The sequence below is a fragment of the Chroicocephalus ridibundus genome, chromosome 7 (genome assembly GCF_963924245.1).
Source record: "Chroicocephalus ridibundus chromosome 7, bChrRid1.1, whole genome shotgun sequence".
NCBI classification, from domain to species: domain Eukaryota; kingdom Metazoa; phylum Chordata; class Aves; order Charadriiformes; family Laridae; genus Chroicocephalus; species Chroicocephalus ridibundus.
Genome location: NC_086290.1, coordinates 10,965,020 through 10,987,915, shown reverse-complemented (window position 1 = coordinate 10,987,915; position 22,896 = coordinate 10,965,020). Strand labels below are relative to the sequence as shown.

The 22,896-nt window shown below is 44.1% G+C and overlaps 1 protein-coding gene across 4 annotated transcripts; it reads right to left on the bottom strand.

Moving 5' to 3' along the window:
* Positions 1–2,136: 2,136 nt before the first annotated feature.
* On the bottom strand, positions 2,137–22,120 carry PARP14 (poly(ADP-ribose) polymerase family member 14). 4 transcript variants are annotated; one of them, XM_063341390.1, is made up of 19 exons: positions 21,888–22,120; positions 21,691–21,797; positions 21,571–21,604; positions 20,603–20,677; positions 19,653–19,850; positions 17,727–18,014; positions 15,616–15,852; positions 12,373–14,618; positions 11,371–11,604; positions 10,887–11,108; positions 9,779–9,869; positions 8,678–8,827; positions 8,115–8,177; positions 6,955–7,122; positions 5,873–6,079; positions 5,034–5,627; positions 3,765–3,910; positions 3,044–3,218; positions 2,137–2,822 (listed from the first exon to the last, which is right to left on the bottom strand). In XM_063341390.1, the coding sequence occupies exons 1-19, from the start codon at positions 22,072–22,074 to the stop codon at positions 2,533–2,535; spliced, it is 5,712 nt and encodes a 1,903-aa protein (XP_063197460.1). In that variant the 5' UTR covers positions 22,075–22,120; the 3' UTR covers positions 2,137–2,532. The 4 variants fall into 4 exon arrangements, with proteins under 4 accessions (XP_063197460.1, XP_063197463.1, XP_063197461.1 ...); XM_063341393.1 differs by lacking the exons at positions 21,571–21,604; positions 21,888–22,120 and having other exon boundaries at positions 21,691–21,792; XM_063341391.1 differs by lacking the exons at positions 20,603–20,677; positions 21,571–21,604; positions 21,691–21,797.
* Between the last annotated feature and the right edge of the window lie 776 nt (positions 22,121–22,896).

Sequence of the window (22,896 nt, the reverse complement as noted above, 5' to 3'; positions counted from 1 at the left end):
GGCGGGGCGGGACGGGGCAGGGAGGGGGCGGAGCGGGGAGGGCCGGCCCCGCCGCCTTCGCCCTCAGGCAGGGCCGCGGCCGGGAGCGGGAGGCGAGGCGGGCGCCACCCAGCGCCGCCCTCTGGTCGCCACAAGCCAGTCCCGGGACGGCTTCCTTCCGGACTCCCTGTCACACCTGCGCTCCTCGCCCTGCCAAGGCTTCCTAAAACACCCGGAGCTGCCTCAGGCGCTTGGAAAATGTCCCCTCCCTCCCTGCTAGTGCTGGGAGGAGGAACATGGTCCCCTTGCGCTCCGCCGCCTCCCCGCCGGCCTCTAGGTGGTAACAAACTGGTTCGGAGAAGCGGTGGCTCTCACTCGCCACCTGCACAAAGCCCAGTGCTACGGGCCAAGGTTGGGGCTGGGCCGGCCACTGACGAAGCACAGATGCTATCGACTTCCATTAACTTCTCTTTGCCAGAAGGGGAAGGGAGAGAGACTTAGGGGTTGAGAAAAAAAACAACCCTAAGCCAGCTATAATGAAATATTAATAGTAAAAAGAAAAGATAATAGTAATAATAAGGAAGTAATGAAATATAGTCAAATATATACAAAACCAATGTCGAGCTCGTGGGACGATGATCACGCCACCGGCCGGCACTGGAACTGGACTCAGCAATGGATGGAACTGGATTCAAGAACGTACGGATCAGGATCAAAGGCAGAACAGCCAGAGTCCTCCTCGGACGCCAGCCATTGAAGAAGAAAAGACTTGATCCTTTTGATTCCTCAACTTTATACTGCAAATGATGCAGGCGGGATGGAACACCCCGTTGGCCAGTTTTGGGTCACCTGTCCTGTCCGCTCCTCCCCACAGGTGCAACCCCTCTATGTTCTTCCAGCCCCCGAGCCTGGCACATAACAAAGTTGGCTGACCTTGGTTGTTATAGAAATAGGTCTAAGCAGGAGCGTCTCTGCATACCATTCCTTGCTAAGTAACTATAAACATCAGCTGTTATCACTGCTAGAAGCACTCTCTGAAAAATACGCCGTTAATTTCAGAGAGCACAGTCAGTTAGGAGAGACTTAACTGAGAAGTAAACTTGCTGAAAAGTGGTTTTGTTCTGTCTCAAATCAGGACAGCTGGGCTTGATGCCCTAGGCACCTGTAATGCAAGCCCTGGTGAAAAAACACCTCGGTGTTCTCCACAGCCTCTTGTGGTGATGGAGAAGCTGAGAACAGATGCATTACTGTCTCCTGGAGAGAAAGGTCAGAGGAATAGTACAAGTGACCCATCAGCTGCAGTGAAGCACCCCAAGCCATCACCTCTGCCTCCTGTCACATTGGTGAAACAGTGACTTAATTTATTACAGGGATCAATTAAGTTTATTCATTTTAAAGGCAAAACTTAAGACTTTTGGCCTCCATGCCTATATCTTGATTTCAAGCGATTGGAATACAACAGTCATCATTGTATGTTTGATGTAATCAAAAGCATGAAAGCCCAAAGCGAGTGGTTCCATCACGGGTGATGGCATGGTGTACAAATGAACAACCTGATGCTTATGGCTCTACTGAGATAGTTGCAGGTTTACATTACTTCACACCACCTTCCCTAGAAAACGTGGCCCTCAGCAATGTTTACCTTGCAATGATCATTGCTCGTACAGACACACCAACCCACGGTAAAACTTCAAAGTAATAGCAACCTAACTAACTCTGTAAAGAAAGTAGTGGAAGATTTTATCTTAATTATTTTCCAAATAAGAAGTCAAACCTGATACATTTGGAGGAGTCAAGGGTTTTTAGAATTTGGAAGTGTCGCACCACTCTGCTTTCTCAGTAGAAGATCTTATGATACCTAAAGCTGGGGGGGGTATGTTTTTTTTTCTTCTGCCAACATGCTATATGGTATATGACAACAGAAACACCTTTCCTAGCTCTCTTAGGCAATATATAAGTAACTCATGCAACGTCTATGACCTGCTGTAGACCCTCTTATTAACATGCCAGGGAGAGTTATTCTATTAAAACCAAGCAAATCCATATTTGAGATGTCAAGTTCTTTGAAGGTCATTGGTTTTCAACCAATGTTAAACCTTAGAGGAGGTTTAGACAAACACAAGCCATTAACTACAATTTGTTTATTGTAAACCACCGTATTGTAAATCTTGATGCAGACTATCACTTACAGAGTGTAAGAAGCCATCAGAAATGCAACATCAAGAGGGCAGTGGCTGCAAGAAGATCCCTTCCAATCCTTAGGCGAGCAGGATGTCCATAAGGCTAGGCGGAAAGGCCAATACAGTATATAAAAGACTTGATCCGTAATCCAACGTCGGTTTTCAGTAAAATATTGAGTTCAACTGTTAAACCTGCTCACCTACTCCAAGTGTAAGCAAGCAGTCTATTTCAGTGCTATCAAACATTGCCAGAGCTTGCTTAAATATAAAGAGGCTTTAAGAATTTAATTAGATAAAAATATTTATTGTTCTCACTGTGTATTTTGTTTCACAAAGGCTGAAAGACATGCAATCTTGGCTGCAATCAAAATGCTTATTTAGTGAAAGTGATAAGGTATTCTGGGTAAGCTTGAATGTCATTAAATATGATGAACATGGATGGATTCTTCACATTATCAGTTGAACTATCAAACAGATCTATAGAGTTACTAGTATTTTTTGGTGCTGGAGTAATTGATCCTTTTGTCCCCTGAGAATATTCTCCAACAAGGACTCGAGCCAAGTACATGTACTTCTTCCCATTCATATCTGGTTGAGAGTAGGTGTTGCTGGCAGAATAGCTGGCGTTAACAGCAAAGTACGTTCCGTTTCCAAAGGCTGCAGCTGTAGTCAGAAAAACAAGTGTTTGTGAGTGTTTCAGTAGCAGCAATTGCTTGTCTGCCACCTTCAAAACCTGTGACTCTCTTGACAAGTTTGCTTTTTATTTGTAATAGGGAGATTTAACACAACAAATTTTGCATACAAGGCAGGACTATAGAGATGGCATGGCAAATCAGTCCTAGCCCTATTCAGAAAAACAAGAGTTGTTTTGAAATTCACGTTACCGTGCATTCCAGCATAGCTCCGGTTAAAGCCATGGTTGTTAATTAGGGTTATCGACTCCTTACTTGTCCCATGAAACAAAAGCCTCTCATTATTTGTGTTGCCATTTTTGTTATCCATTTCATGCTTTTTTATTTGGTAGGTCTTCCAAAGAAATTGGTTCTGTACTCTCTCAATCTGCAAAGTTTGAAAATAAGACACATCAATTTTCTTTAGCTTGTGTTATGAAAACAATAGTGTATCAACCATTCAATCTGCTTCCAAGATTCTCCTCCTAGCTCCAATGGATGTACAGCAGGTTATGAACTAAGTTCATCAAATCACTCCAAACTTTGGCATGACAGACAGCAGAACCCAGCCCAAAACACAACAGAAACACTCCATGGGAAACAATATAAGACAGTTTCACAGGTTTCTGGGGCATAGATAACATGCCAACCTGCAAAGCACACATGGCTTAAGCGAGCAAATGCTGTGCCCTACTATAACAAAAACAATTTAAAGAGTGAGCAGTCTCCCTGGATGCCGAAGAAGCAACTGCTTAAAAGTCATTCCAAATACCTCAACAGCAACATTAAACTGATGATGATTAAAGTTGTGGACAGCTATAAAGACTAGTCCAACTTCAGAAATCCCAGTGGAATTTATTTTTCCATTGTTATTAGCATTCTTCATTACTTATTATTACAGTATTTATGCTCAGAAACAATGACACGCTTTTACCTTTTCAATTTTCAATGACTGACAGGTCTTCATAAACCTTTCCTGCACATCTCTATATTCTCTTGTTTCTGGTTTTAGTTCCACTATCTTGAGTCGCTGGTTTTGCATATCATCCCACGTTGCAGGGGGCACTGTTGACTCTTGATCTGCAGAAGAAACATAATCTATCATATTTACCCAAATCCTCCGCTTAAAGTGAAACATGCCCTGCCACAAAGCCTTCTAAAAGCCCATACACCTAGCTCATCACTAGTGCCTACTGGTCTTTGTCAGCCAAGAGCATTCTACGGGTCTTTTACCGGAGGATTAGGACGTTGTAGTTTCCAGTTTGCCACTGCACTGGAAATTGATGTGCCCGAATTGGTAGGCAAATCTGTTCTTCATAGCTGAAAAGGGATCCTTTGCAACATCTGTTACCAGTAGCCTTCCCTGCAAATCAAGTTTTCAAGGACATGGGGCAAATGCAAATTTACCGAGTAGCTAGTTCTCATCAACTAGGAGGCTAGGAGCAAAGCATTTGAACAAGAAGGCTTTAAATTAAAGAGTTCAAGAATATCCTCTCCATCTGAAATGCCCAAGTATTCCCTTTCTTCCCTTATTTCACATGAGGCCTAGTATCTAGGCTGTATTGTCAAACAGTAACGGTGATCCACATGCTACAGACATCCAGCATTATAGGTTCCCTCAACTAGAAGTGGCATTTTTTGGTAAGAGAACAAAAGATAAAAATCTGGAAGTACGTTCAGGAGGCATTACTAAGATACTGGGAGCTGCACAGTTACTTAAACCTGTCCGCTTCCACTTTCAAGCGTTAAGTGGACACAAAAGTTGTCCTCATTAAGATATAAAATGTGCCCCTGCAAAACTGAGTCACAGCAGGACAAGGAAAAATAATACACTGGGAAAAGTCCTGATGGACAAGTAAGAAAATGGGAGCTCTTTCTATTGTAAGGGACCAGAAGAGGGTACATCGCAAGAACAGAAATTAGCTGAGATCTAGAATGACAACTGCTACAAACATCTCATTACTGCTAGTAAGCTTGTAAAGAACCTCAGAACACATTATCTACTTTTCCAAATATTTTAAATAATTGCAGGATTCTTTTATTTTCATTTCCCAATTCAGTTTCTTTCTACATTCTCCAGAAATGGACCTGCGCAAACCACCTAGCAATATTTTGCATATTTTTACCATTTCTTACTCTTAGTAGGCTGGGTGAACCTGGTTTTAACATGGGAACGTCAGTCTGTCAGGATGCTTTTACTTACCTTCAGATTTATCAACACGTACAATGGGTGTACGGTTTCCTTGGTCATCCACAGCATATTTATCATTTATATTCACACTGTATTTTTTCTTATCAATGACAACCGAAACACTTTTCTGCTTCCCCATGAAAGCACTTTCCAAGCGCATATTTGTGAGGCTGTCGAAGGGCACATAGGAGTCCTTTCCAAGATATTTCCACTCAATGAGGTTTTGAAAGAGTTCTGCCCTGATCTCTTCCTGTTTAGCAGCTTTTACCCTGTGGATCATTTCCTGGACATTTGAATAAGCAATCCAGACATCTTTCTCAACACCTGAAATTCGAACACAGTTACTACCCAAATGAAGAGCAATTTTTAATTTCTTTTGTAGGTCACGCAGTTCCTCGCTCTCCGCTTCACCGAAATGAGAGATAAACTCGTCTGTGATTTCTCTTTGAAACTGTTCCTTTAAAATTGCACTTTTCAACCAGTTTTCAGCTTCTTCCACTTTCTTTTTGTTTTCACCACAAATCTGCACAACAGCCAAATCAATTTTCTTCTCCAAAGTCGCTTTGGTTTTTACCTTTGGGGAAGGTTTCTCAGAGCTCCAGAATGCTACATTGAAATACACAAATGTTGTAGTTAATATTAACCACTGTCAGCTGGTGCTAAACAGATTGATCTATAACATGTATCTCATAGAATGGTTTGGGTTGGAAGGGACCTTAAAGATCATCTAGTTCCAACCCCCTGCCCTGGGCAGGGACACCTCCCACTAGACCAGGCTGCTCAAAGTCCCATCCAGCCTGGCCTTGAACACCTCCAGGGATGGGGTATGTATTTAAGCGACATCTACTTACACGTTAACTTGGAAATCAATGACTTGGATGCTGTTTTAGCAGGGTTTTCCCTTTTCTGCATGCTTTTACGGAACACACTCAGCAGATGTGGCTGAAAGATGACAACTTTAACAGTTTTCACAGATGGAGCAGAGTTACTCCTTGCAAAGTCAGTTACTGCATCTATCATGTTGTCAGCCACTACAGCTGGATCACGGCCTGCCTGACCTGAAAAAAATTTATAAACGTTTTGCCTTCAAAGTGTTAACAACTGTTATAAATGGTTAAAACATCTTTAAAAGAAGAGTCATGAACATACCTACAAGCACTTAGATCACAAACAAGTCGGCAATAACTTCAGGCTGGCAATCAAGAAAGGTTTTTATTTATCAGGAAAAGGAGGTTTGAGACCACCTTTCCAGCAAGGGAAAAACAGACGTTTACTTTTGTTGACATGGTGACTGATCAGGTTATGAAGTATATTATACGGCTTGGTTAGCTAATAGGCCACAGGCCTGGCACTCAATGGCACAATAGCCAACTCTTTACTGAAAAAACAAGCGTAGTTTTATTTGTGCAAGAGGTCCCTGCATGCGTGGGGCCCAGTTCTGGATTCCCGGGCTCTAGGGATTTCTACTGATCAAACTGAAAATAACAAAAGAAGAAAAAAGGGACAACCTGGCCTGTTTGACAGGTTGACATTCCATGTGTATCAACCCTACTTGTGCAGCTGCTAGCCAGAGTTGCATCATTTACCCATTTCAGCAATGGAGTAGCAGCTCCCTAGATATTCTCCAGTGAGCTGCCCACATGTATCAGGCTGTTGTGACAAATATTTACGGCTGTCCAGGAAGTACAGACATACCTTCAAATCCCTGTTAGCAAGGCGGCATCAGGTCTAGAGCGCTCCTACTCTTTACACGCTAGCTGACTGCAAGGAGTGAAGCTTTCTAGGTCTTCATAAGCTTCTAATAACAGTTTTAAGGTCTGCAGTTTCTGAATATGTTTTCACCAAAGAATAAACCCTCCAGATAGATCAAACTCATCGCTTGAGCCCCGAGATCAGCAGAATCACATGGACATTTCAAAAGGGAGATGCAGACCTGTCCCAATTGCTGGGAAGATGACAGAGGTGTACTGCTGGAAGGCACACTCCTTAAGCACTTCGGTGACGAGCATCTTGATATCATCTTGGGCAACACAATGAATTATATTTTTGCACGGCAGCTTTCCTGCTTGGGTGATGATATAGCTCTTATTCTGCTGTGAGGCTGAAACAATAAGTAGGAGAACATAATCAACAATGATCCACAATACAGATGTGTCCTAATCCTCATTAGGAGGTAAATGGTGACAAATATACCCCAGGATAAGCTTCAAGTCTCCTTCCACAAATTGTGCAACCCCCTTCTCTCTATTTTCAGTTTCAAGGCACAAGCGTTCATTTTATGTTTGTAAAATATTTGCCTCATTTGGCAAATAAGTTTTGTGGGCCTTTATTTGTCAAGTTTGCTCTGCAGACTCAAAGAACTTCATGCAGACTAGTACTACGCTCTGTCTTCACGCACACACAAGCATGCCATCCACCCTCAGGTGCCTAGCCTGAATTACTCTCTTGGACTGCGCAACAGAGGTTTACCTCTTATCTCCTCCACATAGTCCTTTTCCTTTAGTTGGTCTTCCAAGCTGACCTCCACACCAGCCTCTTTCCCTCTTCCCTTATTTGGTGGGGTTTTAAGCCACATACTTGTCCATCCCTACTCCCCATTCCTTGTATTTGCTGTTCACTAGCTGAATTTGGTCTACAAATAAATGCCTCTTCCGAGGCAGGAACACAACTTCACTAGTTTTCCCTCCTGGTCCCACAGAGGATGTTGTAGTGGGTTGCTAGTTCAGCCAACAGCAAACGTATTTTCCTCACTCTGTAATGACAAAGTAGCATACATTTCTGCAAACATCATCCCTTGCTCATGGCTCTGTTTGATTTGATTTTATCATCAAAAGCTTTACTGGAATAAGAAGATGCAATAATGAATAATTTAGTTCTTTAGATATGCTTAGAAGTCCTCTCTTCTTGAAGATATTTCTTTTCCTCCTCTCATTAGATGTTTTACAAATATCGCATTAACTGATTAAAAACTAGCTGATATAACACAGTGCATAATGCAGACAGATCTACAGCAGGCATCGAGAAAGTATTTCAGCAGATTCTGCGCCATGCATGAACAGCTTCAGAAAGGGGGACGGAAACGTCGTACCATACCTCGTTGAGCACATTCATCTTCAACTGCTTTTCCAGCACCGTTCAGAATGGCTTTGGAGACACCTTAAATGAGAGGAGGCATACGAATCCACTGTTAATGCCATTAAAGTCCCACCGGAGGCAGAACTCACATAATATCTAAAATATTTCAATCCTGCTAACAGCAAAGGTTATGGTTGAAAAGCGCTGTTGCCTAAATTTTAGGCTTATGCTTGTCAATTTGAAGTGATGTCTAAAGTATCTAACAAGTTTCACCAAGGTCAAAACCTCATTGAGGTTTGTCTTCTCTAGTCCAAGAGATGTTCTATAAAAAAAAAAAACACCTTAAAAAATGATTAGTTTTTTTAAGAAGAGTCTTAAGCATGGTATCCTGTAACATAGACTAACAAGAAAAAGAAAGTTTCAGACACTTCCTAATTAAAACTTTGTACCCTAAGAAGCAAAACGGAAACTACACTGTGAAACAAAAAGGGTTTGAAACATTGAAAAGAATACTTCTACACTCCTTATCCAGCCCTTCCAACCACATGTACTATTTTCACACCTAATACCAACTAAAATACCTGCTTTAAGGCTGAAGGTTTGGTTTGTTATGTTTACAATGACATCTGCCTCTTCTTTGGTAATATCGCCTTCTGCCACCGAGAACACAATGGAGCCAATCGTCATTTCACATACATCCTGTGCTGAGGCTGCAGAGGCACCAGGGAGAGCTGCAGGAGAGAAATACAGACCCTGAGCAGAAGGGAGCAATGAGGTAGGAGATAAGGGACTTGTTCATGGGTACAACACCTACGGAGACCACAGTTTGCCTCCAGACTCAGCCCATGAGGAGACTACCTTCCACAAGGAGAATAATTCCTTCTCGCGGGAGTCTCTAATCAACCTTCCCCTATTCCCACCATTGCTATTCATGCCAAGATAGCAGAAAAAAGACCTGTTTTGCCGCACATCTGGTATACAGACGCTACTTTCTGACATTTTATTACATATGCATTTGTGAAACTCCAAAGTAAGAGAGCAGCAAACTTTTCAAGTCTCACTCCCTTGCCTCTCTGTCTCACCGAGTTTTCAGGCAGGTTCTCTGCTGCCCGGCAGGAACTTCTTACCTATGCGCTATTTGTAAAAACTTGATTAAAGTTTTCAACATGTAACTTATTTTCTACACTCTGCAGTTCCATTAGGCTGGATAACACCAAAGATATTTCAGCTTGGTTTTGCTATTCATCTGAACATGTCAAAAATTTAAGAGTTATTCCAAAGAGGCCACTTTAAGACATATAACCAGGAACTTATATCCTGCCTTCCCAGGACACAGGAAGACACCAACCCGTTCACAACCTAATCAAGTACTGCAGCAATAGAAGGAAAAGCCCTAGTTGTGCTCTCGGCACATGATACTTTCTGCTGTCCTGATTTGTAGGGGCGCTATGCAGCTAATAAATCACAGGTACATCATTTTTCTGTTGCAGATGTTATAGACACTCAGCCTGAAAACACCATGTGCTGCCTTTACAGCAGCCACTCCGACTGTTGGACTTTGGGAATGACATGCTCACCAAACAAATATCTAAACATCCATAAGGAATGCATTCCCTGGAATATTTAAAAGAATAATAATAAAAAAATCCACTAGGCACACAACTTCTGTGAAACAGGCTTACCTGTGTCTTCGCTAGCCTTATATGGAGAACTCTTTTGCACTTTAACATCTACAGTAGTTCCACATCTGCTTTTGAGTTCATCTGAAAATTCCTAGAGAAGGAAATTACACATCAACCCCCGTAGAAGTCTTTAGATTACACAGTAGAAATAAAGGTTTGAAAAACGAAGCTAAAACACATTTAGAAAGAGCTTAACGCAAGTTATGTCATACCATCTGCCATAATGGTGATGGCACGTCCTGACACACTGTTGTTCTCAGAAAGCAAAGCTGGCAACAGACAGACCTGATGAATAACCAAGTCAAAGCCCCAGTTACATTCCAGAGGGACACATTAACAGATGGCATCCTTACACTGAGGGGCTAGTTTACGCTCCAACTCAAGTCTTGCAGCTAACACCACCCCTCTTGAAGCACAACAGCTCAGGCTTTGGTGCAGTAGCCTTCATTTTTGGCCCTTCAAAACGTATTAGCTACTGCACAAAATAGCAAGAGTCAACAGATGCAGGAACACTTCTTTGAACATTAATTCACAGCGTGACTGCTCCTCTTTTGAGAGATTCATGTGTGAAATGAGCAACTTGAGCGTGGATATAGAAAATTTGTGCTAATATGGTACTGAAGAAAGGGGAATGTGGAATACTGATACGTTTTCTAATTTAGAATTTTACCAGCACAGCAATTCTAGCATAATTATTCTTCATAAAAAAAAACCCCACACATTAGCATTCCGTTGAAAGCACTCCTTTTTCCAAGACTGAAGACATCTATGCAGGAGCTGCAGCAAATTTATCTGTAGGCAAGTCCTACATTCTGAAGAATTAGGTGACATCGTGAGATAAAGAGTAATTACACTTTTGTCTGTATTATTGCGAGGGAACAGAAAAGGACAGGAAGGGCACAGAGCTGTACAGGACAGGCAGGTGACCATGAGGGGTAGAACCAAAAAGAGAACTTTCAAGTACAGACAAGAGAGACTGTCGGCAAACTTCTTTAGGATAAGAACAAGCACCCTGTGGATTCTTTGGAGATCACGAGATAGCCAAGTATCATGAGAGGGACCCAAATAAACCGGCATGTAATAGAGACAGAAAAACATAGTAACTCACCTGAATATTTGCTGTGTCTTTCGGGTGCAACAGAATGTGAACTTCCTCAAGAGAGCTTACTCCGTTTTTATTACTGAATTCAAACACTTTGTCAAACAGTAATTTAGCAACAACAGACCTTGGGAATCCTAAATTCCCTGTCCCAATCGCTGGGAAAGTAATTGACTTTAAAGACAGTTCCTCAGCAATCTGCAGGCATTTTGTGATGATGTAGCCCAAGACCTGCAAAGCAAAATTATTTTTTCAATTACTCAAAATAATTTTTTGCACTATGTGCAATGTAGCACTTTCCCTTTTAGCTATCTCTTGGTATTAAAATACAATATTCCTTGTGATGTATGCAGTTATATTAGTCAACAAGGGATTCGCCACACATCACCTCTCGTCACCTACGAAACCGTCCCTCATCTCAAAGGAGAAGTTGCATTAAAGCCACTATGAAGCCCAGTCAAATTAGAGTTCAGGCAAATAAAAACCCTTATACCTTTGTAGATGCTTGTTTCTCGGACCATGCAGGTACGACAGCATGAAGCACAACACTGCAACCCAGATTGTAACCTTTTGTTTTCAACACAGATCCTTCCGCAGGTATTTTTCCTTGGCCTTCTTCTTTCAAGCCCATCTGAAGCATTAGCCCTGCCTTGTCCAGCAAAGCTTTCGAGAGCAGCCCTTTATCAAGCTGGAGATCTCTGGTAACACTGATGACAACAACATCTGTCTGAAAAACACACAAGCAAGAACTCTAGATTTTAAGTATCAAATTTAAATTTTGCACCGATTCATCAAATACAGCCTGCCTGCTGATTTAACAAAGTAAGTTTTTGGGACAGCAATCTGAGACGGAACAAGTTTTGGAATAAACCAGAAGTTATGCTCAATTCTAATGCCATGAGCCTGCCCGAAGCAACACAAAAGCTGTGTTAAGAGTGAAATTCATTTCAATTCAATGGGAGAAAGTTAAAATTCTGCATCCTTGTCCTACTTGTTCTGCCTCCATTTGAAAAGTGTTTATGCAAGTTCACTCTCCAAGAGAGCCTCACAGACTGGAAAAATCTGTGTTTGCTGAGGTAAGCAGGACCTCCTGCGTGTGGCTAGTCTAGAGAAAAAGGAGATGCTGAAAACAGACAAGACTGGAGGAAAGCTAAGGAGAAAGAAGCAAGACAAGCAGTAACTTATAAGGGAGAGAAATACAAAGGGCTGCGAACATTGTGTCATGCACTAAATTCCTCAGGAAGGACCTTGATACATGTTTTAATGTGTGTTCTGCCCTGGCCAACTGGAGGAGCTGCATGCACAAGCTATGGGAGGCATCCACTCCTGAAAGGATTTGACAGCCACTATTTCCAGTAACATATCAAACACGTTACATTGCTAATTAAAGATGATGGTCTAAGGCTGGTCATTTCTCCTTTGGCTTTTTTTGTTTGTTTGTTTTTTAACAAAAACACACACTGATTTTTGAAAGCAAGTAATTTAAAACACTTACCGTAGCATCTTCAATGCTTCCTTTTCTCAGTATGATGTCAAGGCCTTCCTCAGTTGTTACCAATGGGAAGCTCTTGCTATTTTCAGTAATTTTTCTTTTCCTAGGCTGAGGAACTGTACTGGTCTGATGCAGTGACCCGTAGGAATCTGGAAACACTTCTGCCAGTGCCTTGCAGAAAGCCTGAACGTTGTTTTGTGCAATATCCACAAGGTGAACCTCCTTCAAGCTGCTGGCCCCCATGGATTCTTCCAAGGTCTCCTTGATGGAGGATACAATCGAATACGTACACAGTTCCATTGGAAAGCCAAAAATCCCTCCACTTATAGCAGGCAGAGCTATGGAACGATGATTGTATGTTTCAGCTAGCTGTAGACTCTTCTTCACTGTCTTTCTTAACAAGAACACGCACTTTTCTGGGTCATCCTTCCTCCACCTGGGCCCAACGGCGTGAATGACATTCTTGCAGGGGAGTTTCCCAGCGCCGAGAATAACTGCGCACCCAGGCTGCAAACGCCCGTTCCTCCTCACCAGCTCATCACACTCCTGTTGCAGCTCTGGACCAGCCGCTTTGAACAGTGCTTCCGCAAGGCCACCGATGTGTTTTAAGTCTTCATTAGATGCGCTTACCACAACATCAACAGGATAAGTGCACAAGTCAGCTCTATAAACAGCTATTACCACTCCACCTATGGTCACCTGCCCATAGGGCTTGCCTATATTACTATGTTCTTGCTGTTCTTCTAGCTCTTCTTCTGACTGCTCTTCCAGCCTGACTAGACACTTAAAGTCCTGTTTCGCAGTGGCAGCAAAAAAGTGTTCTCGCTCTTTGAAATATGACTTGGCTCCTGGCTCTCTAATTACCACACGCTTATAATGCAGGCCAGATAGAATTTGCTCAACTAAGGTGGCTCCCTTCAGCACTTCTCTTCTTGGCCCACTCAAGGATATAACTCTACATTTCTTCTGTGTGCTAAAGTCAACTTTCACACCTTTATTCTGTAAGCCACCCCAAACATTGTTCTTCTCTTTCTCAAAAAACATGATGACTGCCATGGGCTTTCCTCCAATGACCTTTTCTACTTCTGTGTTTTCATCTATAAAGTTGGAAAGTTCCTCAAAGGCTTTTGCTACTGCTTGAGAACAACCAGTAATGATGACCTGAGACTTTGCATGAATGACTGTTACATCTTCATTAGTGCAGTTTCGCTTCGTGAGCGTACTCCATTCCTTCTTCTGGAGGACTGACTCATCCTCCAAAGTAATGCTTTTGTAGTCCAGTTCCTTCTTTATTTCTTCTTCTGCTTTTAGGAGATCTTGAGGAGTGCTCCCTTTCAAGATGACAGCTTCTGTGCCAAGCTCATAAAAGGCACTAATTTGTTTTGACATAAACAGGCTCTGTGACAGGGTTTCATTATCAATTTGCTCTAAAAACTTGAAAATATAGGGGTGGACATTAACTGTTTTCTTTGCCATGTTGCGTACGTTATCTAATATTTCCCCTTTTACTTTATAAACTTCCTCAGGCATTCCACATAGGTTAATTACCTTCTGAAAATGATCATAAGTTATCTGCAGGGCTGGGAACTCTGTACAAATTTTTTCTTCAAGACCAGTACTCTGTAAAATTGCATATTCCCCTGGGCCCATTAGCACCACTTCTTCAGTTTTTTGCTTTTCTCTTTCAATTTTTCTGGTGGCCTTTTCTATCAGAAGCTTCAGTTCTTGTTCAACATTCTTCACAACTTCTTCTTCACCTACTAGAACAAGTAAATTCTTGGAAATATATGGGATAATCGTAACTTCATCGTGGGTAAAGCCGTTTCTAATGGCTTCCCACACCTCTGCGCTTACTTGACATTTAATTGTTTTGTACTTCGATATACTATTTGCAAATGCCACGGAAACATTTCCATTCCATGTCTTGATCAATCGAAATACTAATCTCTTCTGCTCAGACAAAGCAGCTGAAGGATGCAAAGTAACTTCTGGGTTTTTACACTTGGGTTCAGGCCATGTTAGCACACAATTACACTTTGCCATTTCACAAGTTATTGCCTTAGTTAAACTATTATTTCTCTGCAAGTAGTACCAGATATACGGATCCAGAGGCACCGTAATTGGATCTGGCTTCTTTACTTGTGGCCCTTCCTTTCCATATAGAGCTATTCCCAGCGAGATGTAGTAAGGATAGACAGAGATTGGCGTTTTGTTGAGCGAATGCTGCTTTGCCAAGATCTTGGTTACATCTGAAACGAACAAACAAAACCCCAAACAATCAATGCTAGCACTTAAAACCAAAGATCTTCTGGTTGGGTGGTTGTTTTGGTTTTTGTTTTAAACTTTATTTTCTACTGCATTATGTTTGTTATGTCTAAGAATAGTTTTACATTCATTTTCCCCCCTTCCCAGATAGAAATAATTCCAAATTATTGAAGAGTTACTGGTTTTAAATGCCAAAAACTAAGTTAGAGACAGTTAAGAACCAACACTGACCACCTCCAGGAGGAGGTACATATAGCACTGTCTCTGCCCCTACTTCTGTTATATGCTGTATTTGAAGTGCCCAACTCAGCAGTTGCCTGGGCTGTTACTCAGCACTATCAAATCACAGCTCCTCTATTTGCCCCCCAAAGAGCATTAATTTTCTTGAACTTCCCTTCAGCTCTCCCCTCCACTGCAACGCCTCCAGCTTCCCCCTTGTCCTCTGCCTTCCACAGATGTTCATGTTTCTGTCACTGGCTGGATGAGACACAGCACCTGCTCTCCGGCCAAAAAGCCATCCAAGAAATTGTCCTCAGAGGAGCCAGACGGCACACATTGCCACAAGGCAGCTGGTGGCAAAGGTGGAGGGAGGGGAGATGTTTCCTGCACTACATGGGGCTGTGCTTTCTCTACAGAACTCAAACTGTAACCTCAACTCTGTAAGGATCCTGTCCAACCTGCTCCAGGTGAACCTGCTTTGGCAGGGGGCGTTGTACTAGACGACTTCTGAAGGTCCCTTCCAACCCCTACCATTTTGTGATCCTGTGGGTGAAAGACTGTGCATAAAAAGGGAAAAATTCTATGCCTCATGCCCACCTGGTCCATAACTGAAGCTTGCACTCCAGTTAGCACAGATCTGCTGACAAAGTGCCAGCTCTGCTGTTTGACGAGGGCAAAGTAGGCATTTCTCTAGAAAATCCACTTTTTGATCTGTAAAGGAAAGGATCTCAGAGAAATAAAGGCTTCATATCTCTGCATTACCTTTATGGTCACCGAATGTAATGATAGCTGCATCTTCATCAGGCAGCTGCTGAACATCCACCACTTGCGCGCCTCCATTCTTCTTGTTTTCAAAGTAGACAGTTATATAGTCACTGGCTGTGTTCGGTGGTATATTTTCAGCCCTAACACTTCTTGTTAGCTCAAGGCACCGTGCAGTAATATTTTGTTGCTTTGCTCTGTGGTTTTGGTTAAGCTTTTTAGCGAATTCCCCTGCAGCTAGGAAGAGAAGGGAGAACAAAAAAAAAAAAAATTCAAGATCAAACTAGTAGCTTGCTTTTCTACTATGATGTTAGCAGACTATTGCTGCGTGCACTGACCAAAGCACTGAACTACAGAGCACACATCAACTCAGAAGTGCCCACAAAGCTACTTCTTTCCACATATTCAGGATCTGTCACCTAGTATTGACCACGTGGTTGATCACAATTGTCAACTACAACTACCATGGCCAGAATTTGTCACTAGTTTTCCTATGGAGTAGCATTGAGTCTCTTTAACTCCAAAAGAAAACAAGATCATGTTCATTTTGGGGCTATAGCTTTATACACAGCTAATCAGGCACAAGTCAACAGTTCAAATTTGGATTCTTTCAGTTTTATGGTACTTATGATATTTTTGGCTATTTTCCCTCCCTGCCATCATCACAGTAAAAGATAGTCAAGTCACTTTTACGTCTGTCAGCCAAACACACAATTAAGTTTTTAAAGGATCTACTTATTTCCTAGATTTCCAAAGATTTGGGAGTGGACCACGATACAAGAGGCAAATAATTTCTGACTTGTAAAGCAGAAAACCCTACACCCTCTCAGAGACTAAAAGCTTCTTTTGTTTAGTTATACCACGGACTAATCCCTTCACAGTTTTAAGATTTCTGAGCAGCTTTATTCTTACATATTACCAGTAATACAACTATTCCCACTAAGTTGATTCAAACTGGCATATACGTGGTTTTCACCACGTTCTACCTTCTAAAGAGATTTACAATTTTTCCACACAGCAGGCAGAATTCTCTTCTTTCCCGTCCCACCTCCTCACCCAGAATCAAGCATACATAAAATCCCCTTGTCCCTTAAAGGCCTCAATCACAGCAGCACTCAAAGAGTCCTGGAACCAGTTTGCTGCTGTCAGTTTAATTCAGTTCTCCTGGCGCTGCAGTGCTGTTATCTCTACAGCATCAGCGACGGCATTGGCTTACACCAATGCCGAACCTGGTCTTATCACACCACTTACTGTTGCGCATGGCTGGGGATGGAATTTGTTAATAATATGAAACATAAATCTTGGCAGGAAACAGGAATTCCCCCCCAACCTCTCGCTGGTGAGAAGTGGGAGCTGACACCTCTCCGCCACCTGGAAGATGCCTTTGTCATCAATCACTAATAAGGCAGAAGAGAAAGCACTAAAAAACCCACAGTGGGCATGTAGTAGCTTAACAACTAGTTGGTCCTGCAGCATCAAGAAAAATATGGGGTGTTAATTCCACGCTTCGCATAACTGACAGCTGACGCTCTGCGTAAGGACAGCTAGACTTGCCCCAGCATCCCAGGCTCCATCCAGCCCAGCATCCTGTCTCCAGCCACACCAGGGATCTACAGAACAGCTGCAAGAAGATGCTGCTTCCCTAATCCTCTCCCAGCCTCCAATCTAGTACAGCAGATTTCCTAAACCTAATGCTTGTCTATTTAATAGCCTTAAAAAGCTCTGTTCCATGTATTAGTTCAATTTTCCCTCAAATCCATACAAACTTAACTACACGCCTAACACCTCTTGGCAAGGAGAGCCTTTACCATCGATCTGTTCCAAGACCGAGTACATCTTTATGTTGTTTGTATAAACTTAGTTTGGTTTTAGTCCCGTCTGTTCTCTTTACCATCCAAATCAGAGCCAACCCTCTTCTGACTCACACTGGCCTCTACACCTTACAGATAAAAGGTATGTCATTAACTTTAATAGAGTAAATCCTCATTTAAAATGACATAGTATCAGATGAAACTTTAAACCTATGACAGAAAACATTCATTTCCTGCTTAGTCTCCCTCGCACACACGCAAGTAGTTAATAAAAAAAAAAGATCTCCAACTCCTTCTTACCAATATTTCCAGTAAAAGTAACTACAGCAGCACGTATTTCAGGTACCATTTCCACACTGAAGTCACCGTCATCCTCTGACAAGCCACTGATGTTCTCTACCAGCATAATTAACATGCAGTCTTTTACTGTCTCCCGCACATTTTCAAGCACAACTACGGCAGAAGGCTGGGATCGTTGCGAGTCCTCCACTTGGCATGGCTCCTCGGGGGTGTCTGCTTGCCACGGCTTCACAAACAGATCGATTTTCTTCACCGAGTGGTGCTTCCTCTGCAAAACTTCTTGGGCATCTAGTTCCACAGGAAAAACATAGAAAGATGTGATCTCTGATCTTCCCTTCCCACCACAGCAGAGAGACATGTTAAGCTACACTCCGCTTTAAAAATCTGGCCAGACATAGAATCATAGAATCATTTAGGTTGGAAAAGACCCTTGGGATCATCGAGTCCAACCATCAGCTCCACTCTACAAAGTTCTCCGCTACACCATATCCCCTAACACCACATCTGAACGGGTCTTAAACACATCCAGGGATGGTGACTCCACCACCTCCCTGGGCAGCCTATTCCAGGGTATGACCACTCTTTCTGTGAAGAATTTTTTCCTAATGTCCAGCCTAAACCTACCCTGCTGCAGCTTGAACCCATTCCCTCTTGTTCTATCGCTAATTGCCTGTGAGAAGAGACCAGCACCAACCTCTCTACAATGTCCTTTCAAGTAGTTGGAGAGAGTGATGAGGTCTCCCCTCAGCCTCCTCTGCCTCAAACTAAACAGTCCCAGCTCCTTCAATTCTCCAGGCCCTTCACCAGCTTCGTTGCCCTCCTCTGCACTCGCTCCAGCACCTCGATATCTCTCTCCTATTGAGGTGCCCAGAACTGGACACAATACTCAAGGGGTGGCCTCACCAGAGACAATCACCTCCCCACTTCTGCTGGTCACACTATTTCTAATACAAGCCAGGATGGCACTGGCTTTCTTGGCCACCTGGGCACACTGCTGGCTCATGTTCAGCCGCTTGTCAATTTTCTCATGCCACAGAAGAAAGAGAAATAAAGCAAAACCACATCAAAAGTTAGGGTCAGGATAAAAGCTGCTCCCTGATCCAGATGTCCCCAGCCTCCACCAAAGGAAAAAAAAAAAAGTCAGTTACTTTTTGAGGTATGTGCTACCTCCTTTCTACTGCCCTCAAGTACAAGAAAGTGTTCTCCGGATTAGTAACATCTGATAAATAGCAAATAGAGGGTTTTCCATCCTGCTTACCTTGTGTATTTAACAAATATTTAACTACATTTGATTATGTTAAACTATATTTCACTATTTCTCCTGCATAAACAGTTTCCTCTTTTTGCATACATCCTTCACACACTAACAAGTAGCCAACAGCAATTTAGCTTAGAGGAAAAAAACGCAGATAAATTGAGGCTACTTTAAAGTCATTTTCTCCACCGAGGTGAGCATTCACTTCTCTGTCTTAAAAATAAATAAGATTTACTACCTCTTTTCCTCCCGATCTCCAAAACCCTGGCAATGGAAATGAGTATGAAAGAAAATACAACACAATAATATTTACCCACGATCTGCAGTTAATACTGTCCTATGCGTTATCCAGTCTCCTGAACTCTGATTAAAGCTTCCTTATTCTGCAGTGCTCCTGACATCACTTCTCCTGCATAATTCTCTGCGAGCCTTGACCAAGCATTTGGGACAGGTCTAGAGAACCACTTATTCCCCTGGGGTTATCATAAACGCTGTCAGAAACCCACACCTGCACTGGGCAGACAGGCACATTTGCTCTTTTTACATCCTGTCACTCTTTGGGAATAAAACAGCATCTCTGGTGGAGCAACGCTCGCAAAGAGATCCAGCGCCAGCAAAGGCCTGTCTTAAGAGGGAGTTTTGGTAATATAAGACTCAAGATATGACCATACCTTCCTCGTCCTGAAAGGTGATGATCATTTGCTGATCCTTTTTGATGTAGGACTCGATGGGCCCCCCACCAGACTTCTTTTTATTTTCAAAGTACATTTCCACAATCTCATCTTCTATCTCCTCCCCAGAGGCAGTGGTTACTAGTATGGCAGATCTCCTAGAAGTTGCTTTTTCCACTTCCAGTTTCTCACTTGATTCTGAAATGAAAGATCACACCCTAATGCCTCAGGCAAAAGTTAAGAAAAAAAAAAAACCAAGAACGTTATCTTCTAAGCTTTTACACCACAGGTTTTTGTTCAGATCACAGATAAGATCAGGGAAGAGAACAGGCAAATAAACAGTAATTCAGGCAGCGGGTTGGTTTTTTTTTCCCCCCAGAACAGCCATTAAATCCCAAACAAGCTGAGGGTATCACTAGTGTGAGCTGGATCAACAAGTGGGGAGAAAAGGCCTCCATTCATCACCAGGCAAGGTGATGACAACTCTTTTACACACCCACCATTGCTCTTCTGCCTGCGCACCCTCTCCATTCACAGCTGCAGCCCTTGTGTGGGTCATGTGGGTCTACACATGCTGGCTGCCACAGGAGCTCAGCTGTACCTGGGGTACACACCTACTGATGTTCTACCACAGGTCGCCCTGGTGGCAGTTGGGAAGGTCTGGCTGGGGACAGCCTCACCCAGAAGAAAGGCCAGCATTCACTGCATATTCTCCCTAAGGAGATGACCTGTCTGAGGCAGTCAGTGAAGCGGGCAGTTTCCTAAAGGGACTCATACAAAGGGGGGGGAAAAAAAAAATCAATTTCTTTATTTTAGTGCAGAGATAGTGACTTCTACACTACATTAGACAAACACCACAAGGTGACCAGGGCACTATTGCAGCATAAAGGTCAACGAAGACCAATGAAGCAAAAATACACTGGTCTTTGCTTAGTAAGTGGCACACTTACCTGACTTCTCCTGCTGAGCGTGCACAGGAGCCTCCTTATTCTGGCAGGTAGGAGGAGACACCTGGGGTTCATTAACTAGAGATAAATGACAATGCTTTCTCAGTTACTGTGTACTTCAAGAAGAAGGTGGTAGACTGAGGAGCTAACACAGCTTGGATTTAGTTTCATGTGCCATTGCCAGCATCACAGACTTCACTTTTTTTTTTTCTTCAAACTGTATGTTGAATGTGGTTACAGAAACACCCTTTAAACTCAAAAAAAAGCTTCAGGCATAACGTCAAAAATCAAACTGGCACACAGCGGTGCTGCGTGAGCTACTGGGAGCAGGTTCTCCCCTGCATTACAGCACTGCCCTCATACAAATACCATGCCCCAGAACAAGAGCTCTGTTGAGGACACCCCTCTGCTGGAGGGAAGCGCCTTTAGATACCGGGCACATCTGTCATGACGTATCCTGACTCCGCACGACATCGCTACCTGCTAGTTTAGCGCAGCAAGGAACACAGCTAAGTTAGAAAACAAAAGGCAACAGTAACGTCAGACCGTTTTTCTAGCCCATGCCCTCAGTCTTCACCTGTGCTCCACCCTCATTAGCATAAATAAGTCATTTGCACGTAGAGACCAGCGGGTTATGTATGATCAGCAAACGCTGGCCCGCGGGGAGAACAGGTCAGCTAGAACCGTAACAAGAACCGCATGGAAAGTTAGTTCGTTCAGTTTTTCTGCGCGCCTTGGAGCTCGCTTACGGGCTGTTCTTTACGAATTAAATTAATTGTGTGCGTTAGAAAAACAAAACAAAGACACAAAAAAGAAAAACCGCAGGAGAGCACGGGGAACGGAAAACGAAAGAGGACAGCTCAAGGCCAGCCGGCACAAGGAGAGGGATCGGTGGCTGGCTCCGAGCCACGGGGTGGGCCAGCTCCGGGGACTTGTGGCGAGCGCTCCCCCCCGCCCCTCGCAGACCCTACCTGGCGCCTCGGCCCCGCCGGCCCGTCCCGGCTCCTGGAAGCGGAACGAGAGGAGAGTGGTCACCCACGGCCCCGCTCGCCCCCCCCCGTCCCTTCCCTTGCCCTCCCCTCTCGCCTTACCTGCGGGGGGTCGCCGTCCGCGGGCACCTCGGTGACCAGCAGCGACAGCCGCCCGCCGGGCCCGCAGTCGACCTCATGGACCCGCCGCTCCAGCACCCGCCGCCTCACTGCCAACACGACAGGCACCGGTGAGGGGGGGGGGGCGGCCACCACCCCCCCCAAACCGGCCATTAACCTCCCCCGCCGCGGCCGCTCACCCTCAGGCTGGACAAAGCAGACGAGGAGGCCCCCGGTCCCCGTCCGCAGCTCGCACTCGCCGCCGCCCGAGCGCCGCTGGCTCTGGAAGTAGCAGAGCAGCTTCTTCCTCAGGGCGGGCGAGGGCTCGGCGGCGCCCCAGTCGCCCCGCACCAGCAGCGGGAAGGCACCCAGCCGCTGCCCCGCCATGGCCGCCGCCCCGGCCCTCGTCAACCCCCGCCGCTTTCGGTTTCATTTCCCCGGCGGGGAGAGCCCCGCCCCGCCCCGCGACCGCCCCCGGTCCCGGTCCCGGTCGCGCCGGCGGGGGCCAGCCCAGGGGACACGGCCCCGGGGACACGGCCCGCCGCGCAGCTTCCGCAGAGCGGTAGGAGAAGCCTTTTTCTACAAATTCGGCTGTTTTTCCATGCCCCGAGCTTCAAAGGCTTAGGACCGAATGTCACGGACCTCGCTCTTCCCGCGCCACACTTCCAGAAAGAGTCGTGACACGAAGTAAAATCGCCCGTTTCCATCATTCTCCCTCAGAAAATACTTCTACAACTGCACAGGGTTGCAAGGGAGGAGGATTCTCCTCGGACATCGTGCCAGCCAGCAGAGACATTCCTCAGCTGAAGGCTCAGGGCGTCCCCTCGGCATTTGTGGCTGTTTCTTGCTGTGTATTTTATTAATGTGCCCAAATATGAGACACTAAAATAGCAGCTCAATGAACTTCTTTCCTCCCCTACCCGCTGCTAAAAGAATATGGTTGAAAATTGTATGAAATTGTAATGGAACTTTGATTGAACTTTAGCTGAACTCCTGAAATTAAAACTTAATTGGGCCTTTTGCACCTGGACTAGATGTAGAAACAAATAAACTTAATTATACCCTTGCACATCCGCCTGGACTGGATGTAGAAACAATTGACTGAAACTCAGATCAAAGAAACAAGAGTTGTTGACGGGTTACCGTACCCAGAGCTTAGTGAGGGCCCATGGAGGGACTGCGTTCCCCGCCTCTGATCTAAGCATGGGA